The sequence below is a fragment of the Procambarus clarkii genome, chromosome 28 (assembly GCF_040958095.1).
Source record: "Procambarus clarkii isolate CNS0578487 chromosome 28, FALCON_Pclarkii_2.0, whole genome shotgun sequence".
Taxonomy (NCBI): Eukaryota; Metazoa; Arthropoda; class Malacostraca; order Decapoda; family Cambaridae; genus Procambarus; species Procambarus clarkii.
Genome location: NC_091177.1, coordinates 21,911,043 through 21,924,862, shown reverse-complemented (window position 1 = coordinate 21,924,862; position 13,820 = coordinate 21,911,043). Strand labels below are relative to the sequence as shown.

Below are 13,820 nucleotides of genomic sequence, written 5' to 3'. Positions count from 1 at the left end.
GTTTTAAGTCGTCTTGGAGGATCCTACACTCCTCTTCTGTCACAACTATTCTCATTAATTTTGCGTCATCCGTGAACATCGACATATAGGACTTTACTGCTGCGGACATGTCATTTATGTATACTGTATTAGAAATAGAAATGACCCCAGCAGCGATCCTTAAGGTACTCCACTCGTTACTGTTCGCCAGTCTGACTTCTCGCCCCTTACCGTTACTCTCTGGCTCCTTCCTATTTGGTAGTTCCTTACACATGTTAGGGCTTTTCCGCTTACTCCCGCCTGCCTCTCAAGTTTGAATAGCCTCCTCTTGTCAAGTCTCCTGTGCGATACTGTATCAAAGACTTTTTGGCAGTTCAGAATTATGCAGTCTGCCCATCCTTCCTTGTCAAAAATTTCTTGAAAATTTATACATTTGTCTTCTTCCAGCAACTGGGCAACTCTCCCTTCATAAGTGACTCATTAAAGATCCTTGCCAGAAGCACGCTAGGGCCTGCGCTGCCTCTTTTAGTATCTATGGTGATTCATTGTCTGGTTCAACTGCTTTAGTTTCATCCAGTGGTGCTAGCTTTTTCATTACTTTCTCTACTGTTACCTTTATATTTGATAGTTTTTCATCTAGGGTCATCTCTTCTAACGATAGGAGCTGTTCAAGCTCAGTTGTGAACGCTGTATAGAAACTGGCATTCAGTACCTCACAGAGATCTTTGTCACTTTCCGTATATGGCCTTTTTGTTTTCTCATAGTCTTGTCACTTGGTCGTTCAGCGACATTTACCTCCTAATATGACTAAGGAGTAATTCAGGTTGCTTTTTCGCTTTGGTCGCAATATCGTTCTCATAATTTCTTTCCGATACTCTTCTTATGTTAACGAAATCGTTCCTAGCTCTGTTGCAACTAATCCTGTTCTCCTCTGTGCTTTCTTCACTCCTTCCTGCTTCAATTTTTTTCTTCCTGACTACCTCCTCTCTCCCCCCCCTCTCTTTCTCTCTCACTCTCTCTCTCTCTCAGTCTCTCTCTCTCTTTGTGTGTGTGTGGAGGGGGAGGGGATGTACTCTCCTATTTGGGCATGCAGGATCGAGCTTTAGCTCTTGGACCCGGCTTTTTGATACAGTACCCCGTTTTATGGGGTACTGTATCAAAGGCTTTTTGGCAGTTCAGAAATATGCAATCTGCCCATCTTCTTGAGGTTATCTTGAGATGATTTCGGGGCTTTAGTGTCCCCGCGGCCCGGTCCTCGACCAGGCCTCCACCCCTAGGAAGCAGCCCGTGACAGCTGACTAACACCCAGGTACCTATTTACTGCTAGGTAACAGGGGTATAGGGTGAAAGAAACTGTGCCCATTGTTTCTCGCCGGCGCCCGGGATCGAACCCGGGACCACAGGATCACTGTCCAGCGTGCTGTCCGCTCGGCCCCATTGCAGATTCTAACGCCCAGGTAACTATTTACTGCTAGGTAACAGGCGCATCAGGGTGAAGGAAACTGCCGATTTGTTTTTCCGGCGGTGCCGGGGAATCGAAGCCCGGTCCCTAGGTCCATGAGTCTAAAGCTCTGTGCACTTGGCCAGCACCCACCGGATGTGGGATTGTATGTGTGAGTGTATGTATGAGTGTGTGTGTACACTCATTATTCCGTGAGTCCAACAACGATTGTAATACGCAATTTAATTTAGAGAATAAAACAACTCGAGTTATATCATATGCATTTGAACAAGTACATCAAGAAGTTTGAGAAAATAATATATGTATATAATTCATACTTGACCAAACTGACTTGCCTAAGCTAAGTTGTCGTGTCTACAACATTCATATGTAAATTTTTGTAAACCTAATTAGATAAAAATATAACGTTCGTTATACTATTAGGCTGCATACTAGAATATTTAGTAAGTTAAAAGTATTTAAGTGAAGAGTGACACGTTGAGCATAATGAAGCAGTGGCCGCTGTTCCCATAACCTGTGTTCTTGTCTGGGTGTTGAGCATCACACAGAGCTCCGATATCATACTTAATGAGTATTCAGTATCTCCATGACTACACCGGACATCTATGATCTTACAGGATCTCTGTGACTATGCAGAAACTCCATGACTATACAGGAACTCCGTAACTATGCAGAACGTCCATAACTATACAGGAACGCCAAGACTACGAAGGAGCTCGATGACTCTACTGGAGCTCCATGACTTTGCAGAAAGTCCATGACTATGCAGGAGCTCCATGCCAAAGACAAGGAGACTAAGAGCGAGGCCGCACACCAGCACAAGGAACATGCCCTGAAAGAGTTACTTTGAATTATCTAATGTAATCGAACATTTACTCATATTCAATCACATTAAATTATGGCAACTTATAGTTAAACCAGTTAATACTTGCACATTACCTTGATGTTAACAATAGAGAGTGAAGTCTGGATAACAACCTGGGTCGGCGGATTGGAACAGTTGGAACTGTTTGCAAACAATTGTTTTAACTCCTGATTGTAGAGCCAGGTTTCATCTATCCTCATGAGTCTGGTGATATTAAATTAAAATATGTTATTTAGTAAATTTTAATTATTTCTTATGTAGCATATGTTTTATAAGGTTAAGCACAACAGAGAAGGAATTTGGTTTCCATTTTTGATTCGGCAGACAATTAAGGATTTATATTACACTAGGGATACATTATTAATGGTAATCTATGCCAAACTTTACTAGCATATTTCGATAAATATGATTAGATAATTAAATAAATAATAAATCTTGATAAGAGGATAAATATTCTTGCATTAAAGTGTTTGGTAATTTTATTACATTAGATAACATAACTCAAGAATTATATAAGCTGATTTATATAAGTAACGAGTTATACCTTCTGCTGAAGACAGGCACCAGGGGGTGTCCCTTGGCACACAAAATACAGTACATCAGCGGCAGGAACTCCTCCCTCGCCACGTAAAAGTCACACTCACCTGAAGATAGTGTATTTTAACAGCTGTGTAAAGCAATCACTGTGCACGAACAGACTTCACTTTGGAATATATATACTGTTCATCCCTTCCCTGATTTCTTTGGTGAAGTCGGTGCAGATTTCGTCTGGAGAGTTCTTCATAAGTAAGCTGGCGTATGAAGAACTCTCCAGACACCAAGCAGAACGCCTTAAGAAAGACTAACGTCGTCTATGCTTTCACATGCCCACTTGGGGTACTGTCAGTACCCAAGATCTCAGTATGTTGGCAAGACCACAACGTCTCTCACTCTAGGTGATTAACAATGCACAAGTAATAGGGCTCCATCAAGGAGCGTATACTTTCCACACACACAACCAGACCATCAACAGAGACATCCTAACAAGCAACACTGAAATAATCGACAAGTATAACGACAACAGAAGACTGGACACCAGCGAGGAGCTACACATCAAAACGTCAGAGCCAGCAATCAACAACCAGTTAACACTTAATTACATTCTACCCACTCAAGACCCCGAGCCAACGTTGAGACAGGATCAAATGACCCTGCCTTAGGGCCACAAGCACCAACAAGAACATAAGCTGTCCATGTTGATACATTTAATACCCTTTCACTATACCCATGTTATGCCATTCATCCAATTGTTCTTTACCACTTCACCCAATGAGAATATAAGCCTGCACTAAAAATGGTAAACTTTCTTTTGTGCATGCAAAGAGGGATATTGCAAAACAAGACCTTGCTGGAGTTCCTCCAGCTCCTCAGATGATGGGCAGAAAACCCTGAATGCAGTGTGCATTTCCTCTCTGTATCGCCATGATGAGGCACTGGAAAAGGAAGCTGGTAGCTGTAGGGTCTCTTGTTGTTTCAATGAGCCTAAAACCCAGTCCTTCAAAAAATTGGTGGCACTCTTACCCCAGGCGCCGAGTGTCCCAGAAGCAATGGGGACAAAATTGCAGTGGTGATCCAGTTATCTGTATTACGGGATTTGGCTGATTCCCTGTGAGTGGTAGCGCCACCTGGTTGTGCAACACTGACGTTATTGTAGGTGTTAGCCAGGGTTGATACGCGTGTGTATCTCATACAACTGCTTGTCATTCTTCTGGGGGATCGTTGTGACACAATCTGGGCGACCAATAAGAGCATCACAGTTATTGGGCGATAGGTAACGGAGCTCTCTTTCAGCTGGGCATCCAGCTGTGGTGAAGCTCCTCTTGATGATGTCGTTAACTTCCCTGTGCCTTGAGTGCCATCCTCATGTGCTTTGGCAGAGTAGGCCATGTTGGCCGTACTTGTTGGCCACCACCTTGCCGCAAATAAACCTATATTTGCTGTGGATAGGGACAGCAATTCAAAGGGCGTGTGGTGTCTCACACCACACGCCCTTCAGTTGATAACATTGGGGTTGCTAAAATTTTATGCATGTGGGGTTGCATGTGGGGCTGCTACTGCTGGAAGGCGAGCAATGTCGTGTTTATCATATATATATATATATATATATATATATATATATATATATATATATATATATATATATATATATATATATATATATATATATATATATATATATGTCGTACCTAGTAGCCAGAACGCTCTTCTCAGCCTACTATGCAAGGCCTGATTTGCCTAATAAGCCAAGTTTTCCTGAATTAATATATTTTCTCATTTTTTTTTCTTATGAAATGAGAAAGCTACCCATTTCATTATGTATGAGGTCAATTTTTTTTATTTTAGTTAAAATTAACGTAGATATATGACCGAACCTAACCAACCCTACCTAACCTAACCTAACCTATCTTTATAGGTTAGGTTAGGTTAGGTAGCCGAAAAAGTTAGGTTAGGTTAGGTTACGTAGGTGAAATAGTCGAAAAATAAATAATTCATGAAAACTTGGCTTATTAGGCAAATCGGGCCTTGCATAGTAGGCTGAGAAGTGCGTTCTGGCTACTAGGTACGACATATATATATATATATATATATATATATATATATATATATATATATATATATATATATATATATATATATATATATATATATATATATATATATGTCGTACCTAGTAGCCAGAACGCACTTCTCAGCCTACTATGCAAGGCCCGATTTGCCTAATAAGCCAAGTTTTCATGAATTAATTGTTTTTCGACTACCTAACCTACCTAACCTAACCTAACCTAACTTTTTCGGCTACCTAACCTAACCTAACCTATAAAGATAGGTTAGGTTAGGTTAGGTAGGGTTGGTTAGGTATGATCATATATCTACGTTAATTTTAACTCCAATAAAAAAAAATTGACCTCGTACATAATGAAATGGGTAGCTTTATCTTCTCATAAGACAAAAATTAGATAAAATATATTAATTCAGGAAAACTTGGCTTATTAGGCAAATCGGGCCTTGCATAGTAGGCCGAGAAGTGCGTTCTGGCTACTAGGTACGACATATATATATATATATATATATATATATATATATATATATATATATATATATATATATATATATATATATATATATATATATATATATATAACTGAAAACTCACACCTCAGAAGTGACTCGAACCCATACTCCCAGAAGCAACGCAACTGGTATGTACAAGACGCCTTAATCCACTTGACCATCACGACCGGACATAATGAGGTGATAGCCGAGGCTATTTGAACCACCCCACCGCCGGCACTCGGATAGTAATCTTGGGCATAGCATTTTACCAAATCACCTCATTTTTTTGGGGCACACGTGAGGAACACAAATGCGAACAAGCCTGAATGGTCCCCAGGACAATATGCAACTGAAAACTCACACCCCAGAAGTGACTCGAACCCATACTCCCAGAAGCAACGCAACTGGTATGTACAAGACGCCTTAATCCACTTGACCATCACGACCGGACATAATGAGGTGATAGCCGAGGCTATTTGAACCACCCCACCGCCGGCACTCGGATAGTAATCTTGGGCATAGCATTTTACCAAATCACCTCATTTTTTGGGGGCACACGTGAGGAACACAAATGCGAACAAGCCTGAATGGTCCCCAGGACAATATGCAACTGAAAACTCACACCCCAGAAGTGACTCGAACCCATACTCCCAGAAGCAACGCAACTGGTATGTACAAGACGCCTTAATCCACTTGACCATCACGACCGGACATAATGAGGTGATAGCCGAGGCTATTTGAACCACCCCACCGCCGGCACTCGGATAGTAATCTTGGGCATAGCATTTTACCAAATCACCTCATTTTTTTGGGGCACACGTGAGGAACACAAATGCGAACAAGCCTGAATGGTCCCCAGGACAATATGCAACTGAAAACTCACACCCCCCAGAAGTGACTCGAACCCATACTCCCAGAAGCAACGCAACTGGTATGTACAAGACGCCTTAATCCACTTGACCATCACGATCGGACATAATGAGGTGATAGCCGTGGCTATTTGAACCACCCCACCGCCGGCACTCGGATAGTAATCTTGGGCATAGCATTTTACCAAATCACCTCATTTTTTTGGGGCACACGTGAGGAACACAAATGCGAACAAGCCTGAATGGTCCCCAGGACAATATGCAACTGAAAACTCACACCCCAGAAGTGACTCGAACCCATACTCCCAGAAGCAACGCAACTGGTATGTACAAGACGCCTTAATCCACTTGACCATCACGACCGGACATAATGAGGTGATAGCCGAGGCTATTTGAACCACCCCACCGCCGGCACTCGGATAGTAATCTTGGGCATAGCATTTTACCAAATCACCTCATTTTTTGGGGGCACACGTGAGGAACACAAATGCGAACAAGCCTGAATGGTCCCCAGGACAATATGCAACTGAAAACTCACACCCCAGAAGTGACTCGAACCCATACTCCCAGAAGCAACGCAACTGGTATGTACAAGACGCCTTAATCCACTTGACCATCACGACCGGACATAATGAGGTGATAGCCGAGGCTATTTGAACCACCCCACCGCCGGCACTCGGATAGTAATTTTGGGCATAGCATTTTACCAAATCACCTCATTTTTTTGGGGCACACGTGAGGAACACAAATGCGAACAAGCCTGAATGGTCCCCAGGACAATATGCAACTGAAAACTCACACCCCCCAGAAGTGACTCGAACCCATACTCCCAGAAGCAACGCAACTGGTATGTACAAGACGCCTTAATCCACTTGACCATCACGATCGGACATAATGAGGTGATAGCCGAGGCTATTTGAACCACCCCACCGCCGGCACTCGGATAGTAATCTTGGGCATAGCATTTTACCAAATCACCTCATTTTTTTGGGGCACACGTGAGGAACACAAATGCGAACAAGCCTGAATGGTCCCCAGGACAATATGCAACTGAAAACTCACACCCCAGAAGTGACTCGAACCCATACTCCCAGAAGCAATGCAACTGGTATGTACAAGACGCCTTAATCCACTTGACCATCACGACCGGACATAATGAGGTGATAGCCGAGGCTATTTGAACCACCCCACCGCCGGCACTCGGATAGTAATCTTGGGCATAGCATTTTACCAAATCACCTCATTTTTTGGGGGCACACGTGAGGAACACAAATGCGAACAAGCCTGAATGGTCCCCAGGACAATATGCAACTGAAAACTCACACCCCAGAAGTGACTCGAACCCATACTCCCAGAAGCAACGCAACTGGTATGTACAAGACGCCTTAATCCACTTGACCATCACGACCGGACATAATGAGGTGATAGCCGAGGCTATTTGAACCACCCCACCGCCGGCACTCGGATAGTAATCTTGGGCATAGCATTTTACCAAATCACCTCATTTTTTTGGGGCACACGTGAGGAACACAAATGCGAACAAGCCTGAATGGTCCCCAGGACAATATGCAACTGAAAACTCACACCCCAGAAGTGACTCGAACCCATGACTGGGGAACGTGACTGGGGTGTGAGTTTTCAGTCATATATATATATATATATATATATATATATATATATATATATATATATATATATATATATATATGCGAACAAGCCTGAATGACAGTATATATCATTCATATATATATATATATATATATATATATATATATATATATATATATATATATATATATATATAATATAAATATATATATATATATATTTATATATATATATATATATATATATATATATGTCGTACCTAGTAGCCAGAACTCACTTCTCAGCCTACTATTCAAGGCCCGATTTGCCTAATAAGCCAAGTTTTCCAGAATTAATATATTTACTATAATTTTTTTCTTATGAAATGATAAAGCAACCCTTTTCTCTATGTATGAGGTCAGTTTTTTTTTATTGGAGTTAAAATTAACGTAGATATATGACCGAACCTAACCAACCCTACCTAACCTAACCTTACCTATATTTATAGGTAAGGTTAGGTTAGGTAGCCAAAAAAAGCTAGGTTAGGTTAGGTTAGGTAGGTTAGGTAGTCGAAAAAACATTAATTCATGAAAACTTGGCTTATTAGACAAATCGGGCCTTGAATAGTAGGCTGATAAGTGCGTTCTGGCTATTAGGTACGACATATATATATATATATATATATATATATATATATATATATATATATATATATATAATATAAATATATATATATATATATATTTATATATATATATATATATATATATATATATATATATATATATATATATATATATATATATATATATATATATATATATGTCGTACCTAGTAGCCAGAACGCACTTTTTGGCCTACTATGCAAGGCCCGATTTGCCTAATAAGCCAAGTTTTCCTGAATTTAAATATTTTCTCTAATTTTTTTCTTATGAAATGATAAAGCTACCAATTTCATTATGTATGAGGTCAATTTTTTTTTATTGGAGTTAAAATTAACGTAGATATGTGACTGAACCTAACCAACCCTACCTAACCTAACCTAACCTATCTTTATAGGTTAGGTTAGGTTAGGTAACCGAAAAAGTTAGGTTAGGTTAGGTTAGGTAGGTTAGGTAGTCGAAAAAACATTAATTCATGAAAACTTGGCTTATTAGGCAAATCGGGCCTTGAATAGTAGGCTGAGAAGTGCATTCTGGCTACTAGGTACGACATATATATATATATATGTATATATATATATATATATATATATATATATATATATATATATATATATATATATATATATATATATATATATATATATATATATATATATATATATTATATATTGTTACGGTGCCCTCTCCTATTTCTTTCGCTTGCCAGCTTTAAGAGTCATATCAGCTCTCCCTACTGATTCTCTGAGGTTCGGGGAGTCTATTGATATATGTGGCGACCAGACCGGTTGCCAGTTAAGGGAGAAAGTTACATTATAAGTTGTAAGTAAGGGGAAATTAGCACCCTGATATAAAATGAAAGAGTATCCCCTACTGCAGATATGACGTTTTGGAAGGGATACTAGCCGATCGCGGATTGGCTGACTTAGGTCGCGAGCGACCAATCTGGGCCCGCCATGACGTCACCGAGTGCCCCGGGCGGCTCCAACGTCAGAATTGACCTGACCTTGGAAGCGAGCGGACGCACCTCGGTCAGCTCTCAAGGATTAGAGGCTCTACAAGCCTTTCTTAGTGGATTAGTACCGGCTATCGCAGCCCATCGGATGTATTGGAGACCCTGCGCTTCTGGGAAGCAAAAAGGAACCAAGTTTATTGAGCGAAAGAGTGCCAAACTTGGAAAATATTCGGCGACGACGCTGGACGTTGAGGGCCTGATAAAGTGTAGCGGGCAAGCCTAGCTGTGACCGGGTCACATCCACTGAGGGTTTTAGAAGGACGACACCGTGCCTAGGACAAGGAGCAACGCCTTGTGGAAGGGGCGAGTGTGGGAAAATAGTGATTAGCTCAGCGCCTATCGATGAACCAGGATTGGGGTAGCTGAATCTCAGGGATTGGAATGGCGACGACGCGAAGGCTCCACGACACCTGAGGACCTATGGAACGTTCCTGGATCGTCAGGGATCGACTCAGGAAGCGTGGGAACCTCACACCATCGAGGGACAGGCGTCGTGAGCCAGGAATGTAAGGTAGATCATTTTCCCTCCCATTACCCCTTGTGTGAGTAGGCTAGTTAGGCCACAATATTTACTTATGTATGTGGCAATAGGACATTAATACTTTAGTAGTAGAATAGGCTGCAAGGCAGCTTGTGTCCAGGACTGTCAGAGGGGACAGTGTGTATGGATGGGAGGACAGTGAAGAGGAGGCGCCGACATGGTGAAGAGGCCCTCCTGTGTGAGAGTGTGGGACTCCTGTCTTTCTGCCCAGTTGAAGGAGTGTTGGAGGTCGTGGAAGAAGAGGCTGACGATCTCCAGACTTATTATCCTTATTTTCATATTCATGTATTACTTGTGATTGTATGTGTGATCATGTAATTTGCGTCAGTAAATTCACACATTTTATCGTTGTGTTTAAGTGTGCCTCCATTATGATATTTCTCTACGAGTATACACGAAGGTTATCATAGTGCCACCTAGGGAACACTACGTTCTCTATAGAAGTTCTTATTGCCTGGAGAGTGGTAAAGACAGCACGGACCTATATAAAAGTGTACCCTTACCCATCCGATCAGTATCAGTGCCTGAATGGTGGCAACTAGTAACGTAGTGGCTAGAGAGAGGTAAAGCCACACAGACCTTCCTGGGAGAGTACCCTGGGCCAACAGTCTAGTAGCAGATCTATGGGAGTAGCGATCTTCTGGCTACAAACAATATATAATACACCCACTGAACTGCATTGCTGGGGTGCAGATATAATAACCCAGCTGGCGACCTTGTTAAGAAGAAGATAGAGAAGACAGGCGGGAAAGGAGTTCCTGCAACCTTTTTGTCTGGCAGGCAAGATTCAGGGAGGTTATTGTTATAAGGTAAGCCTGAGTCTTCCTTCACTCCCCCACGGGTCTAGGCCGGAACTGTTAACAGCAGTTTCCCCGTGTTTGACTGAAGGGCTTCCAGGGTGAATCAGTGGCACCCCCTTTTGTGGTGGAAGCAAAGACCTGCGGAGGTGGGCATTGTTGGTCCTCTCCTGTGTGACCAAGGAGACTCCGGTGAATCCCGGGAGTCGGAGGGGCTCAGTATTCGGCCTTTTGAGCCCCTAGCAGCCGAGTGCTAGCAGAGCCCCGGCCCACCCCCACGTGATAATATATATATATATATATATATATATATATATATATATATATATATATATATATATATATATATATATATATATATATATGTCGTACCTAGTAGCCAGAACGCACTTCTGAGCCTACTATGCAAGGCCCGATTTGCCTAATAAGCCAAGTTTTCCTGAATTAATATATTTTCTCTAATTTTTTTCTTATGAAATGATAAAGCTACCCATTTCATTATGTATGAGGTCAATTTTTTGTTATTGGAATTAAAATTAACGTAGATATATGACCGAACCTAACCAACCCTACCTAACCTAACCTAACCTCCCTCTATAGGTTAGGTTCGGTTAGGTAGCCGAAAAAGTTAGGTTAGGTTAGGTTAGGTAGTCGAAAAACAATTATTTCATTAAAACTTGGCTTATTAGGCAAATCGGGCCTTGCATAGTAGGCTGAGAAGTGAGTTCTGGCTACTAGGTACGATATATATATATATATATATATATATATATATATATATATATATATATATATATATATATATATATATATATATATATATATATATGTCGTACCTAGTAGCCAGAACGCACTTCTCAGCCTACTATGCAAGGCCCGATTTGCCTAATAAGCCAAGTTTTCCTGAATTAATATATATTTTCTAATTTTTTTCTTAAGAAATGATAAAGCTAACCATTTCATTATGTATGAGGTAAATTTTTTTTTATTGGAGTTAAAATTGACGTAGATATATGACCGAACCTAACCAACCCTACCTAACCTAACCTAACCTATCTTTATAGGTTAGGTGGCCAAAAAAAGTTAGGTTAGGTTAGGTTAGGCAGGTTAGGTAGTCGAAAAACAATTAATTCATGAAAACTTAACTTATTAGGCAAATCGGGCCTTGCATAGTAGGTTGAGAAGTGCGTTCTGGCTACTAGGTACGACATATATATATATATATATATATATATATATATATATATATATATATATATATATATATATATATATATATATATATATATATATATATATATATATATATATATATACTATACATATATATATATATATATATATATATATATATATATATATATATATATATATATATATATATATGTATATATATATATATATATATATATATATATATATATATATATATATATTTATATATATATATATATATATATATATATATATATATATATGTGAAGAACTCTGTAGGGTAAGGCAGGTCCTAGTCAACAACGGCTTCTCCAATGGTTTCGTGGAAGACATCATAAGAAGGAGAGTGAAACGCAATGCAACCTCTGAAGAGACAACTAACACAACACCTATACCCCTTATTAGACTATTTTACAGGAACTTCTTTTCCACAGCCCATAAAACGGAGGAAAGGGTCCTGAAAGATATTGTCAGTAGAAACGTTATCCCAACAGATAAAAATCAGAAGATACAACTGACGATTTACTATAAAACCAGAAAAACGGCCAGCCTACTCATGAGAAATTCTCCAGACACAAAGCAGAACGCTTTAAAAGAGACCAACGTCGTCTATGCCTTCAAATGCCCTCTTGGGGACTGTAAGCTAAAAAAAAAACAGTATATAGGCAAGACAACAACATCTCTTTCCAGGCCTTTAACGTTGCATAAGCAACAGGGCTCCATTAAGGAACATATAATCTCTTCCCACAAACAAACCATCACCAGAGAAATCTTAGCAAACAACACAGAAATCATCGATAGATACAGCGATAGCAGGCGGCTAGACGTCTGCGAGGCACTACACATCAAGAAGTCAACACCAGCAATCAACAGCCAATTAATGCACAACTATATTCTACCCACTTCAAGACTCCGCTCCAATATAGAAGCATCAAGAAATATGGACCAATAGGCTCTCTACAGTTACTTCCATTCAATACCCATTGTTTCGTGTTCTGTCTTGTGTTTGAATTTAATACCCATTCAATACCCATTCTTTCGTGTTCTGTCTTGTGTTGGAATTTACTACCCATTGAATACCCATTGTTGAAAGTTCGTTTTCACCTCATTCACCTCACCCAAATGTAGATATAAACCTCGAAGATATATAAGCTCTATTCAGTTTCAGTTGTGTGTTTGTAAACTAAAGTCTTTGAAAATGTAATAAGTTTTACGAAACGCGCTCAAGTGTCGCGTCAGACTAGAAATAAAAATGAATTTTGGAGAATTGATCTTTGAATTACCATCAACAATGAAAAGAAACATAAGAAAGATAGAGAAAATTTGTGTTAGAATTATTAATCTTACTTTTTCGGTCATATTTAATAATATATGTCTACAGGAAAGACTGCTACCAAAATAAACTAATATATATATATATATATATATACAACTTTAGAACACTTTCCCACCAGGAGACTCGAACCCTAGCCAGCACAGAAGCCTTCCAGCAACTGGCATAACAGGTACGCCTTAACCCTCTCCACCACCTGCTCAGACCCCTAAAAGAGATGGTAATTTCGGAGTATTTAAATACACCAAAGATCAACACCTCCCAAGAGCACTAGAGCAAGTGAGGGGTCATTTAGACGTTAATTTCATCAAGTCCCTGTTAATATGGGAAGACACAGTGTCTATGCTTAAGGCACAACTCTCCTAAACACGAGAGTGAAGTATACAACTTTAGAACACTTTC

General features: G+C 40.0%; 1 protein-coding gene across 1 annotated transcript in view; it reads right to left on the bottom strand.

The window, feature by feature from the left end:
• Window positions 1–1,709: 1,709 nt before the first annotated feature.
• Window positions 1,710–13,820, bottom strand: part of LOC123755098 (uncharacterized) — a 28,808-nt gene continuing 16,697 nt past the window's right edge. The window contains exons 2-4 of the mRNA XM_045737578.2: window positions 2,851–2,950; window positions 2,381–2,510; window positions 1,710–2,273 (exon numbers count right to left, since the gene is read on the bottom strand). Of these exons, the coding sequence (XP_045593534.1) occupies window positions 2,127–2,273; window positions 2,381–2,510; window positions 2,851–2,950 (377 nt within the window). The 3' untranslated portion in view covers window positions 1,710–2,126. The remainder of the gene's footprint in view (window positions 2,274–2,380; window positions 2,511–2,850; window positions 2,951–13,820) is intronic.